Source organism: Pomacea canaliculata, linkage group LG7 (assembly GCF_003073045.1).
Source record: "Pomacea canaliculata isolate SZHN2017 linkage group LG7, ASM307304v1, whole genome shotgun sequence".
Taxonomy (NCBI): Eukaryota; Metazoa; Mollusca; class Gastropoda; order Architaenioglossa; family Ampullariidae; genus Pomacea; species Pomacea canaliculata.
This window is the reverse complement of record NC_037596.1, coordinates 5,811,678-5,839,059: the sequence shown is the minus strand read 5'-3', so window position 1 is coordinate 5,839,059 and position 27,382 is coordinate 5,811,678. Positions and strand designations below refer to the sequence as shown.

Sequence of the window (27,382 nt, the reverse complement as noted above, 5' to 3'; positions counted from 1 at the left end):
CTGACAGTCAGGCTGATATAGCAAAGCAGCGAGAACCGACTAGCAGACTGAGAACATCGATCACACACGTTACTGTTACATCTGTATACCTGGGGCAGGTAAGTTCAATTAGGTTTTTTAAGCAGCGAGGCGAAGACCAGTGTGAACATAGGTGATGCGATTTGCAGGCATGCTGTAAAAAATAGCGAGAGCTCTGTTGAGCCAAGGACAGCTGAAAACCATGTTTAGCAAAAGGGAAGTGGTTAAACAACTTATTTATTTAGCCAGTCGTCGACAGACCCGTGAAATGTTAATTCCATTCTCACACTTGGCCCTTTACCCTCGCGTAATTCTTCACGTGGGTAATTACGTTCCGAACTTGCCAGCTTAAAAAAGACCGGATTAGCATTTTAAAAAGTGTAGATTGGCATTAAAAAGGGAAATTTCAAATAAAAAAGCAATGTCGGCCTTCTGAGTCTTCCAGCTACACTACACGACTTCCTTGCTCCCTCCTTTGCCGTCTTCTTTCATTTCGTCCCTTGCTGTGGACCTCCGGTTGGGGTGGGTGAGATGTACGGGTATTCGTATACATTGTTGTTGCCTGTTTTACTTAAATAAATAAAATCGTCCCTTCTTTCGCCCTACCCCCTCCTGTTTTTCCTTCCATATATTTCTTTTCTCAATTGACGGCGCAGTGGTGAAGCGGTCGCTTGTCACCACTGAAGCGAGGATACGGTGCACGGCTCACATCTCGTTTCGGGGCACACGCACTCCTCTCGGGATAATAAATTTAATTGTCTGCTCCGTTATTACACCAACCGTCACAGCAGGGAATCAGTGCAGGATAAAACCACTTTTAACCCTACCTCTGCTTTTCTCCCATTCTCATTTCTCGCGTTGATCACTCCCACATTCTCCAGTTTCCCACTTCGTGTGTTAGACTAATTTTTCTGCTCGCTAACTCCGACACGCATGCTCGAGCATCACCTTTTGGGGGTCATGTGCACCGGGAACTGCCGGCTGCATATCAGGCCCATTGTGTGCTCGGTACCACATAGAACACGACACGGACAGACATTCATACAGACAGACAAAGGTCCGCGCAGTTGTACGAATAAACCTCTACAAAGCAACACATCCCATAGGTGCTGCCTACAGTGAAGTAGGAACCAGGGGGTCAAGGCTTCCTCAAAAAGGATTCTAATGAGGCAAGAGTGTGAACGTCGTTCACTGTCAGCAAGGAGTTCCCCCCTACCCTCCGAAGCCGAGCATCTTTCTATGCCACGGATCTACACAGGTGTCCATAGGGTAACAGAGGTGCCTACACCATGTGTGGAAATTCATAAAGATCGATAAAATCACAGAAAGCAAGAAAAATGTTTGTGCAAACATAAAATATCTTGAGGTACAAAGATATCCATGCATGAATGATTAAAACAACAAAAAGAAAGCAAACACTTTTAACACACAAACGCGCGTGCCGTTTACGCACGCATATGCACATACATGCACGCACACACTTACGCGCCCACATAAAAATAAGATTGCCAAAGCAGTTTGAGTAGATGATTTAATTGGTGTCTGCTATTAACAATCCCATGCACACAAGCAGTTCACAGGGGGAAGGGATGATGCCGACAAAAAAAGTGGAAGCTCTCCCTGCACCACAGCTAACACCTCACACCCCAGGTGAGTCGATCGCATTACCCACAGTCACTGCTCATTGCAGTCCACCGGAAAGCTAGGTGTGGGGAAGAAGAGAAGATAACTTGACAGAAACAGGTATAAAGAAAGATAAATATTGACAATCATTTTAGGTCAATTATTTTAGATGGTATGCAATTTTCACCGCATGTACAGAAGTAATTGTGAACTGAAAGTCCTGCTGGGAATGATTTCTCCCTATGACTCGGCTTTAGCATCACAGCAATGACACTGCTACAATGCACTTTATTTTTGTTGCAGGCAACAAACAAAATAGCAGTCCTTGGTGGGAAAATCTCACAGCATTAATAGTTTAAACCAACGGAATAAAATCAAATAATCAAACTCAAACATAATCCAACAGGTCATCCTGTGTCAAAGGAAAAATTATATAGCAATAATTATCTGTAATTATTAAAATCAATGAGGTACAATATATGATGTAATTTGCTACTAATATAGCAGGACTTGACTACAAGATAAATAAGTTGAAATTGTTGTTTTTATCACATAAAAACACTTAATATTTACACTAGTGGTTCAGTACATGACAAAGAAAAAACAAAAACAACCATCTCCAGCAAAATATATAAGAAAATAAAATTATATTTGGCTCACTGTTTATTTAGTCAAAAATTAAGATGAAAATATCAAACAAAAGTCTAACAAAACATATTACATTAAATATAGGTATGTCGCCTTTGAATTTGAAACGTCAACCACCTGACTACTCAAAATCCTAAATTCATCTGTAAACAAATCTGTATTTTAAGTACATAATGTTGGTTTTTTTTATAATAAATAGAAAATGTTGTAAGTAGGATCAAAATAAGTAAGGGAAAAATCTCCATTTTTGGTGATCTAGGACACATTCACTGTGATCATATGAAAACCTATGTACAAACAAGAAGGGCATGGGGCCAAGTACATAACCCTGGGGTAGCTGCTTTGCTTAAAGCTGCTGGTAAATTCAGGTAATAACCGACTACTTTAGTCACCCAACTATCTAGCATCAATTGTGAATGTGACCCCTGGTGTTTATATCTGCCAATACAGTTAAAAGACTTATGCCATACCTTTTATCTTGTGAGAATAATGCTTTAAAAGCTTTGTGCATTTCTTATTGCCAGCATCTTTTAAATATGGACTAGAAGAAAGGGCATGATCAGGTAATGTCTGAATTCACTGCATATTTGCAGAGTTACCAAAATAAACTTTTTAAACAATAATACCTTTTTGAAGAACTGGATTAAAAAATTATTTCCGGTCTTGCAATAAAAAAGTAAAGGTCATTTTTTTTTTAGGTCGTTGGGGAGAGAGGCATTAAGAGACCTCACATCTCCTTTGCCTCGTTGCCTGACTCTTCCCAACCCTCTAAGTCAGGTGTCCATTCTTTATTCCAGACAACTGGGTTGACAGGCAAGAAGTCTGCTACACCATGGGGATGTCAAAGCAGGTCACCTCATAGTTTGGATCCCAGTGCTTTCACTACTGGAATATTTTTCTTCCTCAATAAATAAAGTCTTTCATTAAATATAACCTAATATCACCCATAATACCTGATCACTTTATCACAAAATGGGCTTTCTATGCTATTTCTGTCAATTTATTATGAAACATATAACATATTAAAAAGTATCTATTCTTTAATAACTCAAATGAAATAAATATGTAATGAATGTAATACAATTTTGGTAATACTGTCTCCAAGTAAATGTGTAGTATTAACAGGGCACAGCACACCCACTGAATGCCTACCTATTTGTAGCCTGCTCATATATACTTTATAATCAGCATTCATTCTCTAGGAGACGACATACCAACTAAATCTTGTATTTATATTTTGTCAGAAAATTGGATGTCTATTTGCATGCATGTGTGGTTGCGGCCCTATGCTCCACTGGGGGCGAAGAGGAACAAGAAGAAGAAATTTGCATGGATATGGGCAGACTGACTCAACAGTCTAAGCCATACTGCCCACAGATACTGTTTTGAGAATCTTGCACACAGAGGTATTTAAATTTGAAAAGCAAAATCCATCAGTGGATTGTTTTAGTTTTAAAATACTGTTCCTTAAAACAGAAAGCAAAACATCAGCAAGAATTTGACAGACAATAATTAGATTTTCAGTGACCAACAAAGCTAACTTGATCACCAATATGTGTACAGACACAATGAGACAAGTATGTAGGACTAGCAAGTGTACCCAGTCTTCATCTGCACCTGGCCTAATATTTGAATTGTGCATTAGCCTCTTTAGCTTCAATTTTAATTTGTGAGTGCTACTGAGGAACAGATAACTAAGATTTATCACATCTTTCAGGACCCGAAAAATGTAAAACAGATTTGTTAGCCAAAAGATTAATGGAATCTTTAGAGGCAGGCTTGGTTTCAGTGAAAATCTGGATCACAGATTTGAATCACAAAACCAGCTGTCAGTTTAAGGTACAATTATTCAGTCAACATGTGAGTTTTTTAAAGAGTCATCACAACTCTATGGTCACGCAGACTTTTTTCCAGAAGCATTGGGCATTACAAAAAGAATAAGGGTAAGATGTTTTATATTTGTGTCACTGCATCAGAGACAATATAAATAACTGTGCAAAGATTACACAAATTTTTTGTACTGTGCAAATTTCTAAGAATCTGAAGCAAAATTTCAGCTCAATGTCAGCTAGAACCATTCAATATGGATAAAGGAACTGGTGACAGGATCATTACAATATACATACTAAAAATTAAAAAGTGTCGATACAGAAAAGTATAAAGAAAAAAAGACAATTGTGAAAAAACCCAAGTATGACTTGTGGACGGAAACAACAAAAGTGTGCCTCATGTGATCACAATGGTGTATGTTCTGACAAATTGTGCCAAGGCTACAATGCATATAAGGTTCATTTCTTCAAGAGGGATTTTGTAAACTGACATGTAAGTGTCAGCAAAACTGTGGGATTAAATAACCAGAGTCTGGATGAATCAACTACAACTACATGCATACATGATACTGCAAACCCATCTGAGCAATACATTCAAGCATATAAGATACATATCAAACAATTTAAGCTCTTTTGTGTCTGCTCAATGATGAACATGACAGCTTTAACAATATTATTATGTCTATATGTCAAATTTCTGTAATTATGCCATTTTCTTAAAGTTCTGTGACATCTAAATATACAGAATTCTTTTTCAGGAGCAAATGTATATCATTTAAAACCTAAAATGGATTTTTATATAAGCAGGTCAGAATGGCATAATGCAATTTAAATGAAATTTCAGAAAGCAGTAGAACAGAGCATTCTTTCCAGATGCAAATCAAGCCAGCAAGAGCATTGAAGAAACACTGTGTACATTAAGAAAAATACTCTTCCCCCCAAAAAATTATCTGCTTTTCCTGTTGCCATAAATATTGATCTAATACTGAAGCTCCAGAAAGTGTTTATCAAATATGAGAGTTCCTCCTCACCACTAACATCTCTAGTTTAGTGCAATTTGAGGAAAGAAGGTATACAAGACTGTAAGTAATATCCATATGTGCATGTCAACACATTCATACAATACACATACACATCACATCCATATTCTACTAATGCTTGCTACTTTAACAAAGCATAAAGTTACTGACAAAAGTCACATGGGAATATTTCTTTGATGCTGTCAAACATGCGACATTTTTTGCAAATTTTCCTGAACCATACTGTCTCTATACTTATACATCTCTATCCTCTTTGCCAGTCTATCTAACAACTACTACTTCTTCATTCTTTTTACTTCATAGCAAGTTGTGTATTTCTCTAATGATAAATCTCTCAAGCAATGTGGAAGCAGATAACAAGTCTTCAGGGCTGAAATGCGTGAATTCGTCAGTCACAGATATACCTCCATAAAACAGATAAAACATTAATAACCTTATCAGTTATCATTCACAACTAGTGAATTAAATATAAAAATATGACTCAACAATACTTCATAAAAACCCACTTTCATAGAAAGTAATGGATCAACAGTGTGACACTTCTGTGCTGACCCTCTATTATTGGAGGGAAAGAAAAGCCTGTCACATCCTCAAACACTTCAGAGTTTTTTGCAGTCAGGACACTAATCAGTCTGCAAGACAGCTGAACTAAATGAACCATGAGGCAGATAACATTTAAAGATGTCTCCCACCTTAGTACCCAGAAACTCTGCTTCCTTTTTCAAATGTGTGACAACTACACTCCTGAAATAATATGATGATGTTAATTTCACATGCTCTATTTTTTGCTGGAAGACAATTGCACACCAACTTGTTAAAGGTAGCAAAATAAAGACAAATGATTAATATTAACTGAATTTGTAAAGTGCACTTCCCCATGTGAAGGAGAGCTCAATTAACAGGCAGTACATCAGACAAAGCACAAGCTATGGACTAATAATTAAAATGTTAGTTTCATGGTCTACAAACAGAAAAGCCATATAAAATGTATAAAGTCGTTGTGTCTATAGAATGAAAAAGCATCCAAACTTTCCTGATTTTAGACCTGCATCATTCTAAGCTGTCACAACCTTTGTCATTTTACCAACATATATTACCTGATTTCTATACCTGCTAAGTAAAAGGATAGACCAGGTAGCATGATATTATTAAAGAAATTATCTCGACAAAAGAGTGTCTGTGAAACCGATCATACTGAATATCTATAAATTTCTTTCATTTAATTTATATCTGACTTAAGGGTATTGTGAAAGGACAGCAGAAAAAATTCTGTACATGCCCTAAGTACCAGTATTTCAATGACAAACCTGGAGGTGGGGTAATTGGTGTTTTATGCTGAGCCAGAAACTAAAGTTATATCAGGACAAGGCAGCCAGCGCTAGAGACACGCAGAGAAAGAACATCTTGTCTGAGATGAGAGCTGAACCCAATACAACTAACCTTCACTGGATTGGTGACAGGAGCTAACTGTTGCACCACCAGACCGCCCTCCATGACAAACCTATGAGCAAAAAGGTGCAGAAGACAAAAAGGAAGAATGTGAAATGCAGCTTCTTGGGATGTTAACTAACCTTCAAGGTAGGGAATACTTACAAGAAACTGCTGGAAAGTTAATACATTTAAGCCAGAGAAAATCATGGATTCTCACCAACAAAATTACCTGTATCACACCCACCATATTCTGTAAGTACATTCTTTGTGAGACCTCCTGACCACAGTGAGATAAAAAGGTTTATATGAAAAACTGCTATCGTGAAGGACGAGAATTTTTAGACACCCTGCAGCAAAACATTGCCTGTTCATGGTCTGCTGCCTAACATCTTTTTTTGAAATATCACTTTGCATGCATCCATAGGCGAAATATTCAATAGTTACATTGACAAACTTGTGATGGCAACAAAGCAGAGAAAAGTGGAGAGATACTCCAGACACCAAGAGTCTGATATCAGTAAGAGAGACAGATGTCATTGACACGGAGTCAGTGGAAAACAAAGAGTGCTCCAGGGTTATGAATCTTCTGTACCACTTGAACTTGTTTTGTGTAAGCAGTCTATCAAATGATGATCCACAATTCAAACTCTGCCTATTCCAGCATTTCCTTCCTTCACACATGCCTCTTTTCAACTGCTGTCTTTGCATAAAACAAAAATTCTCTCACATCACTCTTTTTACTAGACAAAAGCAGGGATTCTACATATTTTACTGTTACTGAATTTTGCCATTCAGATACTCCATGTGTATGCTCTGGCATAAATGTACAATATTTAAATTTTAAAAAAATGTTTACAAATGTTGAAATTAGTTCCAGAAGATGGCATGCATTCAGATGCAATAAGAGGATGCTACTTCAAGCTGGACACTTCCAATGACTGCCAGCTGTTCACAACATCACTACCTAAGAATCAAATAAAAGGATTTATACCACATAGAACTAAATCCACCCTATCTATATGTTTAGCAAGCTTCATTTGCAGGCAGCTACCTATTTTCTTTATTTTCTTCAATGACACTTTGAAAACATATCTGATAATTTTTCAACCAATTTACTGATTGAAATACTATAATTGTGTATAATACACTCTAGGAGCTTTCTAAAATCATGCAGAATCTCCCCACTTTGTTGACTCACAACTCAAATCCCTTTTATAAGCTTTAAAAAAAAAAAAAAGTAGACAAAAGTGAAATGTTCTTCATAAGCAATGTCTAATGAAGCGGCAAACCAAGCCTCATTCTCCCCTTATGTAACTGCAAAGATTCAACAGCCCCTTCTTCATGGAACAGCCTTTCTTCTTGATGATCATGTCCTGTGCTTGTGAGGACTACAGCTTGCTCACTGGGCTTGTCAGCTCATAGAAGAGGACGTAAGCTTCTGATGTCACAGCTTCGTTGGAACGGGCTGCGCCAACTCTGTAGAACACGCAGAGACAATCTTGTCTTCACAATTCATTGTGCTAATAAGCTAGCAAACATCTATCATGAACGGAAAGAAATGAAACAATTTTTATTTACAAAATTTTAGACTGAAAAAATGTTTCTCTGGCTTTTTTTTTTAAAAGTTTCAAATATGTAACTTAAGTAAATTGATGTATGCACATAAAACATTATTTTGTTGAAAATGTTAATCAATGTTGCTACCTCTGATGACAACTGTTTTCATATTACAACATACTGCTTTATTGCCGTCTTAATTTCTTGAATTTTCTGGTATTCTAAGCTGCTGATTTTATAATGCACTGAAGATTTTATGGTCTTAATTTTTCATTGTTTAATCTACTTTAGCATGTATGGTGTTATGCTATCAAGGTCATACTTTTTCTTTAAATATTTACATACAGGCTCACATTCAAACTTGTCTCAGGGCATGCACATTTTAGAACAGAAATGCTCTACCTCTCTAAATGAAATACTCAGAGTAGACTCTAAACCAAATATAGATGGTCAAGAACTATGATATATTAACACCAAAAACTTTTGAAACAGCATGGACATCTCAAATGGCTGGAACAGGAAAGCATTATACTGAGCAAATCTAAGTATCTTTGGCGATCTCTGTTCTCACCTTGTGTCATTAAAGTGAAACCAATCTCCTGAGGATGGGTTCTTGCATATAGCGGTATAGTGACCGGAATGAACTCCACCTGAATGTTCACTGACTCCATACAGGTCATAGGTCACTTTTTGAGCACCTTCACTGGCATACTCTGCCATATTGAGGTCTGAAATGAAGATTTATCAAATAGTATAAACAAACACACTAGGCCCTGAGTGTGACAATTGTTGTTGTTGAAGTCTATGGCTCCTCCAAAAACTCAAAAGCAGTTTGAACTATGCAGTAAATTGCCAAGGTCTATAAAAATATGGCAAGTGCATGCATGTGTATAGTAAATGCATGTGCACATGTATCACACTGTTAAACTAATTTTACATTATGTATATGCTTGGCAGCACAAAACATTTATTGCATATCTTGTCTATACATGAACCAACCCAAATTCTTAACAAATATTGTTTTATCAAAGCCTAGTTTGACGCTACCATTTCCAATAAGAAACCAACCTTTCACTGGAAACTCAACCAGGGCGGAAAGCTTTCTGCCATAACGCTCCTGACTGAAGCGTTTCAGGTCTGCAAATTGCAGTCAAGGCAATATCCCACAAATAATATTCATTCATTTCATTAATTAACCACACAAACTGAGCAAGATCTAGGCATATCATACTTCATTTTTTTTCTTGACACCTATGGCAAATAATAAATGCAAAACTGTTGCTGACTTTACTATATGTGAATATAAATTACTCCATCACAAAAAGACCTATCACACATATTTGTAGATTTGATTTTCCAGACCTGAAATGTGTCATTTCCTGAGGAAATCAAACCTGTCACACTGCAAAGCACACATAATGCCTAAATTTCTCAAGACCATCGCACATGACACAATAAACATGCACTGGCACAAAAGTATAACTGCCTGATGAATTATGTCACTTATTGTTTCACATTTGAAATTGTCCATGAGAGTGCTGTAAGATGTTAACCTTGATTCAGCAGTCCAATGCTACAAATTTACATGAGGTGTAAGATGCATGACAATAGGGGTCAAGAAAAAAAGACCATAATTCTTTCTCTGTATTTTAGGGCACTGCCTCAGTTCTGAGACACTTTTTTTTCAAGACACTTGTTTTGACCATTACAGTACCTCAGCCATTGTGGCTCTTTAGGGCCATAGCTGTACCTGTGTCACCTAGAGCTGGGAACAGGATGGTGAAGTGCATTGGCGTCTGCGCAACTGTCCAGCAGAAGCACCTAAGGGGATGAGACTTGATAGAGTGTATATACGCCTACAGCCTACAGTGGCAATCTAGTCTGAATATGGGGATTTACTGTAGGTGTGGCAGCTGGTTATCAATGGTGGGGTGTGGTGTGTATTCCACCTTTTTCTTGTGGTGGGCTTTTGACCATGTTTTAGTCTCACTAAGGCAAACAATAGGGATGAAACTATTGGTTGTCTCTTCAAATTCTGCCATGCTACAGCAAACACAGATCCGCTGGGCAGCCACCTTCATGTGCTGTGAGACATTACAGGCAGTATGTCTCATTCCAGGTGGTTACTTGGCAACTGCTTGCTTTGGATTATGAATCTGCAGTTTGTCAGCAGGTGATACATGTTAAGAGAGGATTGCAGAAAGGTTGAAAAAATACAGCAGGCAGTTATATCAGACACCATGAAGCAAGCCTGGCTACTGAATTTCCACTACTGTTCTATGCTCAGTCGGTGTTGTTGCAGCCTTATGCTCCTCAAACAAGTAACAAAGAATAAACTAAACTTTATGCTCAGTCTGAGCAATGTTAGGTCATGTTAGCCATTATCAGGCAATAAACTCAGATGCCAGCTGTGCTTTTGGCTTTGCAAAAAGAGACAAAGTAAAATATTTCTTCATGAATGAAACATAGCTGTTTTAATAGACAGCTAATGAATGTAAAATGATAAAGATAAACAGGAGAGATAAAAAAGCAAAATGCTTTTTCATACAGCTTAAAATGTGCCAGAGAGTGGCAATCTTATGTGCTGAATGATTGCTTTCAAAGCCTGAACCTTACTACAGACTTGCAAAGTGTTAATGCTTTCTACTGAAATTGTTGCACACACCAATGCACCATGCATACACACAGATATTTACATCAGACTTTTACATTGCCAATTAAGACAAACAGTAACCTAAAAAGGAAATCAATCAATACATCAATAAATCAAAAAAAAATAAATCGATCACAAAGAAGAATACGAATGACAAGAATCTGTGGGAAGCGATGGATGGAGAAACTCTTGGTGCAGGAGCGCCTGACCTTGCACTTGGCACACATCTGCAAGTATCCAAAATAACAGTGGACTCCAGTGAATATTTAAAGGTTCAATGATGGTCATCAAACTCATTATCTTTTGCATTACTGTCACTTGATTGGATTCTTTTTAAATACAATAATCTTAAACCTACAAAACAATTTGGGTATCTATTAGCTTGAAGATTGCTCCTTGAAATAAGATGTCTCACAATCTGTCTTTATTTTAATTATATGTATATACACAAAACTTGAAATGTATCTACCATGTAAAAAGAACTCAGCAGTCTTTATGACAAATCTCCTCCCCTCATGCAGAGGCAGGGAAGACTGAGAGGACATTTGGTAAGTATTAAAGAAAGAGAATTTACAATGAAAAATTCACTTCTTCATTAAATTTACCAGATGACCAAACTATGAGCACTGCAAAGGAGGTGGTCTTTACCAAGACCACAGGAGAGAAAATCAGCATGACTGCGGTAATAAAGATACTGTGAGGATTGAGACAGGCTGACCAGAACAGCAGATGTGCAGAATGAGAACAACCTGAACGCCCACATCCCACAGATGGAGATTCCTGAAAAATGATGACAGCAAGGTCCAGCATCCCTTAATCTTGATGGAAGCCAGGCACTTTCCATAAAAGGCCAAAGGAAGAAGTCAGCCATCTTTCAACATGAGATGTTGCTGCAAGCATGTTTCAACAGGTCATTACTCTTAGACATTCAGCCAAGAACAGAAGCCCTAGAGGGCCTAGGAAGACAAACTGTCTGGTATACCAAAAACAGGAAACAAACCTGCCTGTGACTGTAAGGCAAAGACTCAACCAGATGTCACAACAGGTCCAAATAGATGTGAGAAATAGAGGTAAAGAGTGTGGCAAAAAAATATAAGCTAAGAATTTAAAAAATGTATTTTGTTCATTCAGAATGATGGGAAATGGTCTTCTCTTGGTAAAATTGTCATAACATTTTATAGTGGCTTGATAGTCCATTAAGAAAGAAAAAAACCACAATTTTACCAGTCTAGAAGACTTAGCATGGGTTTCATGTGTGCACCAAGCAGTTCATCTGGCAGAAGGAGGCTGCATATGAATGAAGACAGCATGGAAAGAGGGTGAGGGTGGGGGCAAAGAGAGTTCACTACAGCGGCGGCCAGGCTTGTCCAAGATGCTTCAGCTGTACAAACAAAACTGGGCCAGGTAAAGCACACTAACAGCCATGTTTAACCCTACTCATGATGAAAAACTGGTTTTACCTGCTGACTCTGACCACAAAAAGCTATGCTATCAAACAGTAGGTAGGCAGATTAAAGAACATGACAGTGAAGTTTGTGTGAGTGTGGCATAGCCATCAAACCTAACAAAAAGACGTAAGCTCTTTTTACAAAGCATCATACAGCAGTCAAGGGCAGATGTATCTAGGTACAATGGAGCTCCTAAAAGCCAGGGAAGTTCACTTCACTGACAGGAGCAGCAATTTTGCAGGAGCAACTCTTTTTTTATATATTTCATTGCTGCAGAAGTGAATGTCTTCACAAATACAGTGTAATTATTAGCAAATGGTGTAGTGTCACAAAACACATCACACTGCTGTGCTATCAAGTCTTGTAGGCAACACTGTCGCAAGATACAAGCTTTGACCCATACTATCATTATATTTTTTTAATTACATACACCCCTTGACTGGCACTAACTGATAAACTCACTTAAAATTAACTTGGGCAATAGTGAGCAGGTTCTGAACATCTGCATCAACTATCCATAATCCCTTCTCTAGGTTTATGAACTTGATGGCCCCTGTCTCCTCTCCAAGCCCTTTTCTTCAACAGCATGTTAATCAATGCTTACAAAGAAAACTATACACATTTTTTTCTTTGACAAAATTTAAGCATTAACAATTAAAGAGATATTAAAGCAAAAGAAAAAATGTGAGCATAATATCTTTATGTCAAAAGAATATTGCACATAAAACAACATCCATTTTAACTTTGTAAAGTTCTAAAGTTCTTACCGGCCTTTCTTCTGTAGCCAACTCCTCCTCTTTCATGAACAGCCGAAGACAGTCATCCAGTGTTAGTTCTGACTGATACTACACAGAGAAAAAAAAATTTTTTTTATAAATGACTAATTGTAGTCATTGGCATTAATTGAAAAATTGCTTTTTCACACTGCAAAAAAGTAAAGTTAAAGTTATGAAAATCAAGACTTTCTAATGATCCCAACTTGCTAGTGACAGACTGGACTTGGATTTACAAATGTATAATAGGTGCCAGTGCAAGTGCATGCTGGATGGAGATCAGCACAGAGAGAAGCAAGGTCATAGTAAACACCATCCGATCTAGCACAGCAAATATCTGAGTGAACTGGGTACAACTGGAGGAGCAGCAGTCTTTTAAGTACCTGAGTGTGACACTGATAGGTCTCCAGGAGTCTCTGCTAGCTACCACCAAACAGCGGAAACTGAAGTGGTTAAGCTATGTTGTCTGACATGGCACCTTGCCAAGGATGGTCCTCCAATGTTGTGGTCAATGCCATGCCAAAAAAAGATAAACTGGGCGAAAAAATGTGAAGGAGTGGAGTGGAGTGGCTGTTTTTTTGTTTTTTTTTGTCGTTCGCCTCTTTCACACTTGGAGACCAGCTCTTGATATGAAATTGGTGGTCTTCTGTAGAGTCTCCACTGGCCCGTACAGCTTGTTGTGCAGGGTCTCCGACTGTGGCCCTTTGAGGCACGAAGCCCGGCACTGCACCTGCCTGGCGGATCTTCACAGGGCGAGCACCATTTCTGTCATTACTTTCTCCAAGTGGCATAGGCTGTGTTGCGTGGTGGTGTGGTTATTTCAGGGTGCGCCTTGCGGCCCACCACCTCCGACTTCAGCACTCATGGACCACTCTTTGTCTGGTCTCTACCCTTCGACCTGTCCGACTTGGGTGACCCTGCTAGGAGCTGATGCTCCTGTCGGCATAGCTCTTAGGGTCATCAAGACACACAAGCCCCCCGACCGCGGCAAGGTGGTGATCCAACAGGGGGGAGTGGCTATTCACTGGGGGAGCTTCCTTTGTGGGTGGAAGACAGGCCTGGATAGTGCAAGTTAACATTTGCTGCTCTCCATCATGATTCCCCTATGCCGGTTACCTCCAGCACCAGTTACAGAATGAAATGAATAAATGAATGAAAGACAGAGGACAGTGTGTGTATATGTCATGTCATATTGATTTGCACATACATATTTAATATATAAGCTTTCTCACCTTAGGAATAGGAAGAGAAAGGTCCCAAAAGGGGTCAAAGGTAACAGAACGATGTCCACATTCTACAAACTTGAGTTCACTCTTTAGCTGGCCTACAAATATATCTGCACATATTAACAAGTAAAAATTAATAACCTGCAAATCTAAGCATGTTGAACACTTGTGGGAACTGACAATGCTACCTTTTTTCTTTAGGGATGAAGTACTGTAGTAATTACTACAAATCTCTGAAACCATAACCTATGACATCTTTATTAGCAGAACCATGCAAAACTAGATAAAATGTGTACATTAATCATCTGCCAGAGGTATTTTATATGCTAATCTTTCAGTCAGGTACGTTCTTTTCTATTTATCAAAGATGCCATTTGCAAGAAAGGTGTGCAACTCTTAAAAGCTGAAAAACTTGCTTGTTGGTAATAGAATAACAAGAACAGCATCTATGTTGTAGATTATGAATAAAGAGTGGTTCTCCTCCTAAAGCTAAAGAATACAGTCAACTACGTCTGTGGTGTCTTCATGTACCTCACATTCAAGGCAAATGACTTAAGGGCTAGTCCTACCTACATTTTGAAAAAAATTCTTTCTAACAATTTTCATTACTTTTATTGCAAAGTTAAAGCTTTTTCCTTTCCAAAAATGCTAAGGTTTCTTGGTCTAATGTTAACCAGAGAGCAGTAATAATACAAAAATAAACATCACCCTCTGTTGTCTTCACAGTCCTCAGTTTTTAGCCAGTCTTTGTAATACTTGTACTTTTATTTTAAGAGGGTTAACAAAGAGGTTTTACTGTACTATACTTTTAGTGATATTCCCTGTTCTATTCTCAAAATTAAAAGGTATTATTTTGCAAAAAAATCAAACAAGCTAAATTGATGCCTCGTGTTAGCCTTTAAAGAAAGTTTGATTCACTTGGAATGAGAATGATGTCCCTTCGCCTAACTGGCTAGAGGGGATTAGCTCTCTGTTGTTTTTCATCTTTTCCTGTTAATCTGAGTTCAAGCTTTTTGTACAATGATCTGTGAATATGTAAAGCAATTTCATATATTCCTGGATTTAATTTTGTGCCTATGCCACTTTTCTTCTTTTCTACAATATTTTATTGCTACTGCCACATCAGCGCCATCTTGCCATAACTTACATTTTAGATCTGTGGATCAGCAGCGTCAACCTCAAACGGATTCCTTTTCTACAATGGCTTAAGTTTTTAAGGTGAGCCGTCACAGCTAACAGTAAACGCAGGTCTGATAGGCTAAAATTGTGCATCTCTCTGAAACTAGTTCATGACCATTACTGTGATACTCTAGCAAGAGTTGTCATTATGGTACCATATTTCTGTCTGCAAAAGGTAAGCCACTCCACCAAAGACTGACAGCTGAGCTTCCACAAAAAAATCGATCTAACTCTCAACTAATTTTTAAAGCAATATTTTACTTACCTACCGAAGATTTCATTTAATGGCAAGGATACAGACCGCATATGTACTGATGGTATTTTTTAACGTGACCACACTACGTGGACACCCAATAATTTTTGTTGCTGTTGGTGGTTGGTTTTTTTTAAATCAACGTTCATTATTAATGTCTATGTGTTTTGCTTTCTTTATTTTATTATTATTTTTTATTTTTTTGTAAAGCACTTTGAAGCTGCCTTTGATGATGGTGTAAAGTGCTATATAAATTAACATTAATAATAATAAAATAATTCCCTGATGATGAAAATAACAGAAATGCATAATCATATATTTTTTAAAACTTACCAACAATGTGACTCCTGTCCCGTGCAATGTAAGCCTTCCAATACTCTTGAGCTTTCTCACTATCACTGAAAAATACATTTTTTTAAACATTAATAATAACAATAAAAATAATTGTAATAAGGATCACCTGTACAGCACAATAATTCAGCCAAAAGGGTATCTCATTGTGCTGTACACATCAAGGCAATTTTCTGTTTAGATCTGAAGTCACAGCCTTGTGGGCTGGGAAGAGAGAGAGAGGAGATGTGCACCACCCTTATATAAAGCTAGCCCTTTAAAAAAGTGAGGTCTATCACTTACCGATGAACTAAGAAAAAAAAAAAAAGGATAAGGAGACTTCTACCTTTTTTCAGGTGAGAAGATAGGTGTCTGAGGAAGAGAAGAAGCATCAACAACCATTTCTTCAACAAGCAGCAAGTTATGAATGTAACAATAGATACATTGCCAGCAGGACAGCTGATGTGGGGGACTGCATGACATAGTGGTATGGAAGAGCAAACAGTGACTTGACAAACCAATTAAATTAATAATTTCACTGGTTGAAAATGTAATTGTAAAAGAGCAAGTGATTTTGGTGCTCCGATTAAAAGAATTTCATGGAGTGTATCTCTAAGCAAGGGATGCAAAAAAATTCACTACATGGTGTCCTCATGTTATTGTGCAACATAATAGCAGAATGCTGTTACACGGAAGGCTTGATTGTCCACTGTATATCACTATTCCATTGTTCTGCATGTGTCATGCAACTGTCCTGCAATATTAAACTGTTCAGCAATTGCTCAACCATTCAAGTTTAAGTCATTGACTCTCTGCTGCACAAATCCGACAAGGATAGATGTCTACAGTTATCAGCCTGTGCCACTGACAAGGACTTACTACATCTTGTGCCACCACAGCAGGTGAAACAAAGCTGATGATAGCAAATGTGATAATGCTTTCTGACTCAGGTTCCTCACTATGGGATCCTGTCATTCAGCTAACAATAGACCATCCTCTCCATTCATTTAAAATTAAACATTAAATATGTTAACTGTTGGTTAGTCCTTTATGAAATTAAAAGATGGAATTTTGCGTGAACATGTTCACAGATTCATACAATCAAATGGTGTAGTGTCACAAAACACATCACACTGCTGTGCTATCAAGTCTTGTAGGCAACACTGTCGCAAGATACAAGCTTTGACCCATACTATCATTATATTTTTTTAATTACATACACCCCTTGACTGGCACTAACTGATAAACTCACTTAAAATTAACTTGGGCAATAGTGAGCAGGTTCTGAACATCTGCATCAACTATCCATAATCCCTTCTCTAGGTTTATGAGATAGCTACATATAACCACACTTTGCATCTTTTTTATTCACAGCCAATAATGTGAAATGAAGAACAAGGCAATATGATATTAATAAACAGAGATCACTACAGATTAAATGGTTTCAGAAATTCTTTAGAAAAATAAGGGTGAATATGATTAGATAAGCATTGACCAGTGACAGCATATAACAAAGCAGGTGATTGTGACATCAGTAAATTCTGCATTCAAGATCACTGCTGTAAAAGAAATGACTCATGAGAAGAAAACTATTTGTGGTGAAAAATCAGTAAATATATTCAATCAGTTCACATTTTTGCTTAGTGGAAACAATAATATCAATGGCCATTTATGATTTTTAGACTCCATATTGTGAGTGACAAGAATGCTCAAGGAGAAACATGAACAACATAACATAGGCAAAGACACATTAGCGATTAAGCTTTTCATTTTTTTTTTTTTGTTACTCTGAGCTGAGGAAGATAGAGAAAAGGAGAGATGATCATTAGAGAGGTACATATTGACAAAACTGATTAATGTCGTTCTACGTTCTATATCATCTAACATCAGAACAACTTTGACTGAGACCACTAAAAAATGCAAATCAAAGCAAAACGTAAGAGAAATTAGTGAGGGGATAAGAGAGAAAATGAGTAAGTAAAGTCCACTTATGCTCTTCATTAAGAAAACGAAATCATCATAAGTAAAATGAAAGAAAATGAAAGGGGCCTTGCACACCTCTTGCCTTCTAGCCGGTTATCATCAAGGTTAACAGGCTTTGGCTTCATAGTAACCAGGTTTACATCTTCATGAATGCCTTCCAGAAGATAACGAAGAAACTCTTGAGCATCTTGCTGCCTGTAGCCCCATGAAAAGAGAAGTCAACCGTATTACCACTTTTCCTCACAACAATCTATTACATGGAATCATTGACTTTTCTCCCTTACTCTGAAAATAGTTACATTCATACTTTACGTTTGCATCAATAGTAATAATTATTTTTACCATTTATACATTTCTACTTGATGGCTCTACAAGATATAGGATACACTTGGCAGCTGCATGCTTGTGTGTGTGTGTGTGAGAGAGAAAATATATCTATATAAAACTGTATCGAGCTGTTTCATGTTGCATATCATGTAATATGCAAATGAAGGTCATTGAAAACAGCCTCCACATATATATTATGATGCTCAGTGTTAAGTACTTTTCAAAAACCACAAAATTCAAACATTCTCTGAATTGTAGCATGATTTAAATCTCTGCAAGGAATGATTATATGGTTAGTTGGTTGCACAATAAAACCTCCCTATTAAGAATTTCTAAATTCGACCAAAATCAGAATGTAACTTCAGAAAACTTAAAATTTTCATTGAAATAATAATAAGTGTTTTTAAACATCGAACTCAGTTATCTGCAACAATTAAATCAAAGGTGGTTTTGTTTCTATGTAAAAGCATGGTAAATTTAAGGTAGAGGGGTGGAGTAAACCCACACTTAGTGTCCAAGAAGAGAAACCCAACAGAAGTAATAATTATGATTGTAGCAAAGAGCCCTTACAGTAATAGTGACTAAACAATTGGACTGAGCAGTCCTCCTGGCATGTTTTGATGACATCACATGAAACAGCTCAATACTGTAAGTTTAAATGTCAGTCTGCACTATACAGGTAGTCCTCGACTTACTACATTGATCCGTTCTTACGCGGCGTCCTAAACCGAATTTTGACATAAGTCGGATCATACGTTCATACAGTACTGTACCATAATAACAGTACAGTACTGCAAACGCTTAGCCTATCCAGACATCTATCCTAACACAGTACCCTACATAATTATCAATAAACATAAGTACAGTAAAATATTGTGCAGTACAGTATGTTTAATAATGATTTTGGTCTTCCAGCCACAGCACCAATAATCTTTCCATCTCAATAATAAGCCCACTACATTGCTTTGTTATCACTGTCGCTTTCATAGGAGCAGATCCTTTCACATGTTCAAAGATGCAATCTTTATCCTTGATAATCGTAGCGACAGTCGAACGGAATGAGCGTCGTATAAAGCGTCGTAACCACGAAACAACGTAACTCAAGTCCGTTGTAACCCGAGGACTACCTGTATTAAAGCAGACTGAGCACCCTTCTATGAGGAAAAATACACTTTGTAAGTACTCTTTTTTATAAATCTTTATACAATTTCTACTATAAGAAAATATTTTTGTTGTATAGTAATTTAAAAGTGTTAGTTTAAGATTACGACTCTTGTAATCACCTACTGGTATATAATTACTGTTATGGAGAACCCTTTCTCTTAACCCTGAGAGTTACCTTAAAGAAATCATCCTATTACCAAACACACACAGGTACAATGCAAACATTTTTAATCTGAGCATGCAGAAATTACTTCTTTAAGCAAGAACATATACTTACGAGTATCCCACAAACCGTGGAGCGAATTTCTGTATCTGTGTTTTAAAGGCATTAGGAGAAACATATCCTGAAGATCCCTCCTTCCAAAGTGACTTCATAAGTGTAGCAAATGCTGTTGAAGAAAGAATGCCAAAAGTTTTATCTTTGATGAATATGCCAAATGCATCAGATTCTAAGTCAGCTAAAAACTCAACATCACAAAAATGTCAAGGTACAAATGATATTTTAATGATATTTTACACCAGCAAATCTTCATTCTTCAGATGCAATAGTTAGCTGAGTTGCAACTTTCCACCATTAAGGAGCTTTCAATGTAATTTTTACAATTACACTTGAGTAATGTCAAAAAAGATGTTTGCATCTGGATCCAAATCAATGCTTTGCCAAATGAACTTTTCTAGTAAATCCTCTTGTACTTGTAATCTTATGCCATTTAACATGAAAAGCTGTGCAAACTTTCAGAGAAACCTAATAAGATCAATAAATAACAAGGAAACCAACAGATTAAAACACTAGCATTCCAGGTTGGAGATGCCCACACTAGCCCAGTCCATGTAACAAGTCCTATTTCTCCAGTTGCTGGATGGATATCTAATCCCTGTAGGGCTAGGGACAGAATGGGGGTGAGATAAAATGCTGCCAATGCCCTTCACCCACTCCATAAAAGTGTGTTCTCCAATGCCTTACTTGCCAGCAACCAAAGACTGAAAGGGACTACTTTAACCTTTCTCACTTAAACCAGTAATGCAAGCTAGAGATTTTTACATATGAAAATGTATCATATCTGGATAATGCCACCTGGGACACCTGAAATCCTATTTTGATGCTGCAAGATTTTATCATCTAAACTGAGGTGCTTAAAGACCTCAATCCATGACAGACCATTTATCAAAATAACAGGCAGACAGTTCAGGCTTTTATGGCAAGCAATAAGCCAGTTTTAGATCATTTTAAAAGTATCTTATCCTCAGCAAGATAGAGTCAATTACAACTGATGCAATGAGTTTGACTTTTCACATAAACAAAGCTGTTAGTGTTAACACATTAACGCACAGAAAGCGATTTGCTAACAACTGCTTATCAAGCATCAAGAGCTGTAATAGTAGATGTAAAAACCTTTCACTAGCGATCCCTTCATACTACTAGTTGTAGTATTAATTTCCACTTGGTACTCATCATTAAGGCACCATTCAAGCAAAGGCCTTGTGTTGCTCAGGCACTGCAGAACCGAGTTCATGAAACACTGTAACAGACAACAAATTCACTAGTTTAATTACTGCAAAAAATTTGAGCAAGGTATCTCAATTAAAGTGAGAAAACAGTTTCTGACACTGATTTATGGCTATCAAATCAATTGTGCATTATGGTGGTGCTTAAAAAATTGATTTCATTATGTATTTCAGTTTGCCTGTCATTATCAATATAAGTGTACATAATACCAGAATAAAAATCACACTGCTGTCACACTATCTGGTCAGTCACAATATGATTAGGAAGGTTTAATAATTTTTTTCTTTTACCATTCGATGCATCAAACGCTCTCATCCCATGCTGAGTTCAAAAGCATGTATACAGGAGACAGTAGTGAGATGGTCATTCACAAAACATCATTATGAACAGTCAATCGCTAAATATACATGCATGAACATTGCTATAGTGATGAGTGCTTTTGTACTGGTAGGAAAGATGGAGAAGTGAGAAGGTTTACTGCTTTTGGATATGTCCAATGGAAAAAAAAAAATACTCTGGATTTCTTAATATAAAATATGTATCTAAAATGAATGATAATGAATGATGTAGGTGAATAGTGAAAAAATAAGATAGAAATTTACAAGACAAATATTTTGTTGTACAGTGGTACCTCGACATACGAGTGCCCTGACATACGAGTGTTTTGAGATACGAGCCGCCGAGCGAGCGATATTTTGCTTCGAGATAAGAGCAAGATTTGAGATACGAGGAATCGCACACTACACCGCTGCACACGACCCTAACATGCTGGGTGGATGTTGGTGTCGTGTGCAGCGTCTAACAGTTTCTCCCACCTGAGACTAGACCTTGCTCTGTGTTGTGTGCTTGTTTCCCTCGTTTTCGAAGCATTTTTGATAAGTTGGGTTCGCGTTTTTTGCTTTTTGTACATTTACAAAACATTATCCCATTTATTTTTGTAACCATGGGTCCGAAGAAGAAGATGATGTCTATTGAATTAAAGCGCGAAATCATAGAAAAACATGAGCAAGGTGTGCGAGTAATTGACTTGGTGAGGATGTACGGACGTAGCACATCAATGATATGTTCTGAGCTTAAACAGGAGTTGATAAAGGGTATATCGCCAGCTAAGGGCGTTACAATAATTTCTAAGCTCCGGACTTCTCTCCATGAAAAGATGGAGAAACTATTGACTGTGTGGGTGACAGAGAAGCAGCTTCAAGGAGAACCTTAACACAAAGCATCATGTGAGAAGGCACGAGCGATTTACGGTGATTTGCTGAAGCAGATCCCACACACTTCCACAAACGAAGAATTTAATATGTTTTTATAGAATATGCATTTGTTATTCATAAATAAATGTTTCTTCTTGTAAATACACTTTTTCTTATTCAAAAACACTTAACAAAAACAACTGAGGTGGTGTTTTGGGAGCTGGAACGGATTAATGGCATTTCAATGAATTTCAATGGGGAAAATTGCTTTGAGATACGAGCAATTTGACATACGAGCAAGGTTACGGAATGAATTAAACTCGTATGTCGAGGTACCACTGTATATTTTAAACATATTTATTGTTTCTCTAATGGTCTACACCCTCCCCTCCAAAAAAAATAGACAACTTACAGTGTTGCCAAGATTGCAAAGACCAATTTTTCCACCATCTCGGAATTTGCTCTGAAAATTCGGAGGCACAAGAAAGGCATGAAATAAAACCATACATTTCCTCAATGCACATAAAATTATCACCTCATGCGCAATGACAAAAGATTATTGGAAAAACAGATAACTAATTCACTTTACACACATTTTATTTATATGGACCACTGATAAAGCTAAGTGGAGGGCATAAATATAGGGAAAAGGAACTTTTAAAAAAACGTTGGAATTGGATTGCTTTATCTGATGTCCTTTAATGATAAACTTGTGCTCATCATTCAGTTATTTCAAATTACTCATTAACACTTCTACACATTCAGTGGTCTAACTGGTTATGTTGACTAACATCATAGGAGTATTTTTATTTGATTCTGTAAGGCAGCGGTTCTCCACCTTTTACTTGTGACGGCCCCCTGACAAACAAAGGTACGTCCGCACACCCCCTTAGCCAGCAATGTAAGCTAATTTCACTAAGAAACTTTTAAAAATTGACCGCCTTCGCGTCCCCCTTGTAGCACGTCGCCCCCCCCCCCCCCCCCAGGGTGGCGTGCCCCACTGTTTGAGAACCGCGGCTGTATGGTTTCAGATAACTGTCATGATGCAACAGAGATATTAAACATAGCTGTACCATCCTATTTTTGTTTTGTTCAAATTAAGAAACATAATGCTAATCAGGACACACACACATAGTATGCAAGAATGCAGTTGGCAAATATATTACTTGTGATTTTCCTAAAAACTTGGGACACAACCTGAAGCCAAGGACTGTCCCTGATTTTTTTTACCTTTACCCTTCACCAAAATCATAGCTGGTGACAGTACCCAATTTGTGCATAATACACTTTTTATTTAACTTTACTTTTTTAAATTTCTTTTTCACAATTTGGTTTCAAACTGTAATAGGCACAATTTTAAATTTGTGTAGTTTGAACACACATTTACGTTGACTGCATGCATTTACAGACACACAATATAAAAACAGATGGACAGTCAGAGAAACATAAAATATCCTAGTTGCCGTAACATAGCAACATGACTTTCTGTCACTTTATCACGACAGAGTGCATTCTAAAAAACAAACAAACAACAACCAAAATATAAAAAAAACCAACTCAACAGTCACTTGTTTCTTGGTTTTAACTGCTGATTTTTATTAATAGCTGCTTATCATTCTTCCTATCATAACCACACTTCTCCAGCTGCTCTCATCCAAATCTCTTTGTTATCATCTTAGAGATCATATACTTAATAGATTTAGTTTTAAAACCACCTCTTTCTTTTGTTATCTTTGCATAATAAAGCTACTAACAGCAGCCAAAGTTTGATCTAAACTGCTGAGAACCATTGTGTTTGCAAACATAACCTATAACATCCTCCTCAAATCACTCTTTTCAGACTTTTAGGTAGACAATACTACAATGGTGAACAGTTTAAATACCTCAATATTAGCTTATTACTGCTATGTTTTAATGTACTTACTAGTGAAGAGAAGGATCCTGAAGAATTATGGAATGTCCCAGGTACAGAGCTGGCAGACTCTTCCCTAGGATCTCCAAACTGGCGGCCTCGAGATCCCGAACCATTGCTAGTGCTGGGACTTGCATCCCGAGACATACTTGGGGTGTATTTGGGTGCACGCATACTTCCATCTTTCTTATCTTCTCCTATACCCACAGAGCGTACAGGTCGTGAAGATTTCTGGGTTTCATCATCTATCTGACTACTTCTTCGGTTGCTTGGCTGTCGGATAATAGAATCCAAATCACTGGTATACAGAGTAGAGGTCTTATTTGCTGTTAGGAGGGAAGATGAAGATTCATTGTCAGTGTGTAAATTTGCCAGACTGGCAGAACGCCGACCAGAAAGCCTGTTTGAAGAAGTAACAGTATCTAGAGGATTTATATTAATTGTTCTTAACTGCCGACTAAGTGTTGATGTGCCAGACAGATAAATGTCGTTGTTTGGGGAAGCATAGCGTGAGGTGCTGGTCAAGCCACTACTGTGATCAGCTCTGAGAGGGCTTGTCCTTACAGAGGAAATTCCTGTAATGGGAGGCGGCCTGACCCTGCTTCGTGTTATATGTGTGTCTCCTGCCCGAACTGAATATGCCTCCAACTTTTTCCCACTTGAGTCAATAGGTCCTGGGCCAGACGGCAGAGGCCGATAAGTTGAGCTTGATGATGATGATGATGAAGTATACCCACCAGCTAAACTTTTTCTCCGTGTAGCAGATGAACTACGAGACACTGTTGAAGAAGTGTTATATGATGTTCCATATGTTGTAGCATATCCACTACCACTACTACGCATGAAAGCTGCTGATGCAGTAGGCATTGTGAGACACCAGGAAAGCTGAAAACATGCAAAAAGAGTAAAGTTAATGAATAACATTAAGCATAATCTTTCACATTTACAATTTTTGAAAAGTAAATCGTAATGGTTCATTACTACAATGTTGTACGTGATAGTGTGTGTGTAATATATACTTTATATATGGAACATTAACATATCCTGTTCTGCATTTTTTAAACAATTATCACTAATTCGATGGTCATAGAAGATTAAACCATGCAGCCACTCGCCATTCCCCCTACCCCCCCCAAAAAAAAACAACCTCAGCGAACATCTCCCTCACTCCTATTAGAAGCGCTACTCCCGTTCTGCTACGTATGACTACGATGATTTTTCGACGTCGTGGTTCTTTGAAATAGTACATCGTTTTGGATTAAACGACAACCCTTCTCTTTGTTAAAAAAAAGTGAGACAAAAGCAAACCTACCTCAACCCGGCGATTTGCCAAGTCAGACCATTCCGTCACTTCTTGTGCGTGGGGGTGGGGGCAATGAGATCACTGTTTTTAAAAAAAAACTTTCTTTAAAAATGGCCTTCTAAACAAGAAAGAAAACTCATCACGAAAATATTCAAGAACCTGCTGCAGTCTCTATTCTACCTCACAACTGCAAAATTTGTAGCTTTATAAACTTGCCGAACAAGCTGCCCAACCACACAGTTCACATTTTTGCGGTCACCCCAAGATCTTCACAACCGCCATTTTTATTCCGACGTGAAGAATTTATTTTTGGTTTGTCGTCATAGTAACGTTCGGTAGAGGAATGCGAATAACAGTATTAGCTATTCCAGTAAAATTTGAAATATAATATATATCTTATATGTTAATTTGACTACTTTTCACTTGAAATGTAAATCTCAAATATATAAGATATTAACAAATGAAATCACCAGTTGATAATCGGTGCGAAGCTTGTATAAATGGTGTCTCGGAGTTGAAGTTTTACACAATAAAATTCCAAAACTTAAGTCAGAGCTATATTTTGTTCGGTTTGTGTTATGTGTTATTCAGTTTTTAAAACGCTACTAGTTTCTGATCCAAGTTTTTCTTGTTATTAAATAACGGTATTACCCACTCTCAGTTTTTATCGAATACGATGCGGTAACTCGAGAAGTTGGTTTCTAGTCGAAGCAAGAATTCTTGTGATTTCAAAACCTTTATTCGACTGCAACAAGAATTGAGACACGAACGTGGAGTCTTATTCAGTTTGAATGCTCAGTGGTGTAATGGACTATGGAGGCTAGAAATCTTCCTCCGCCTGGAGAGACTTTTTTAATTCCAGAACTCTGGAGCTTGCAAGTCCTCTCTTCAGTATATGATGGAAAGTCTATTAATGTGACTGGAAGGTACGCATTTAATATGGGACAAAACTCTAAATACGTCTTTAAATGATTTATTTATAGCAGTGGCTGTGATTCAAATAAATATAAACCATACCAATCGAAATAGAAGTCATAGGACCGAGTCTTTTTCGGAAGATTACTGTGCATCAGATCAAGTTTTTCTCACGACTCCTGAATTTCTATGAATGCCATTCTTAACCAGGCAAAATCCCGAGTCATCAAACGTCTGAAGTGTACTAAAGTCACATTGTATTGGCAAACAAGTCTAAATTTAGCACTTTGACCAAAGTTCTGATGTCCTGAATCACATGTATAGTTCTGGACTTGCTGACAATTTTTCTGCATTATAGAATGAGGCCACTAGTCAAATGCACTGTTTCACTATCTACACAAAGAAAAGGAGCCAATGATTTAAGTTTTTGTGCTGATAGAGGTACAAAAGATCAGGCTTTATTTGCTTGCTGTGATTTTAATTTATTATCTCTTAGGCATGAGAAGTGGAAGCCAATGACTTGCCAGAAAGAACAAAAAAAAAAAAAAAAAGAAAACAACTTATTGCAAGTGTACAGTTGACATTAAGAATTTTAGCATGGTTTCAGATGCTGGCTGTCCAAAGGTTCACCAAGATCTGACATCCTACAACTTTATACAAAGGCCTAAGTGTTGGTCTCATCTGACTGCCAGCAGTCTGTGCCCAAACATTTGCCCCCAAACCACTGGTTGTACGTGTCCTTCACAAAGACCTTTTGCCAAAGCTGGTCAAACATTCAAAGACATTTGTCTTATTGGACTCAAAGCATTTTATTTCTTATCTATAAATTTCTTGAGGGACTAACTGTTGCACAAATGTAGGCATCTATTCAAGCATTCCTAATTTCTACATTAGTTTCGGTGTAGGTGGTGTAAATAAATAGTGATTATTGATCAGCTTTTGCAGTAGTTTCTTACCTTGTTATTTGTAATGAGTTGTGGTAGGTCATGTCTTGTTTTGTGTACAAATGGTGTCTTAATGTGTCTGACGTTTTGCGTGCTTTATTTGTTCCACATCACTTGAAGCAGAAA

The 27,382-nt window shown here is 37.4% G+C and overlaps 1 protein-coding gene across 1 annotated transcript; it reads right to left on the bottom strand.

Moving 5' to 3' along the window:
* Positions 1-1,532: 1,532 nt before the first annotated feature.
* On the bottom strand, positions 1,533-25,721 carry LOC112567982 (ubiquitin carboxyl-terminal hydrolase 2-like). Its single transcript, XM_025244941.1, has 13 exons — positions 25,407-25,721; positions 24,107-24,979; positions 22,595-22,645; positions 20,876-21,002; positions 19,760-19,871; positions 18,067-18,186; positions 16,012-16,076; positions 14,253-14,356; positions 13,015-13,092; positions 10,948-11,026; positions 9,215-9,283; positions 8,718-8,874; positions 1,533-8,065 (listed from the first exon to the last, which is right to left on the bottom strand). Exons 2-13 carry the CDS (start codon positions 24,959-24,961, stop codon positions 7,978-7,980), a joined length of 1,905 nt encoding a protein of 634 aa, XP_025100726.1. The 5' UTR covers positions 24,962-24,979; positions 25,407-25,721; the 3' UTR covers positions 1,533-7,977.
* Between the last annotated feature and the right edge of the window lie 1,661 nt (positions 25,722-27,382).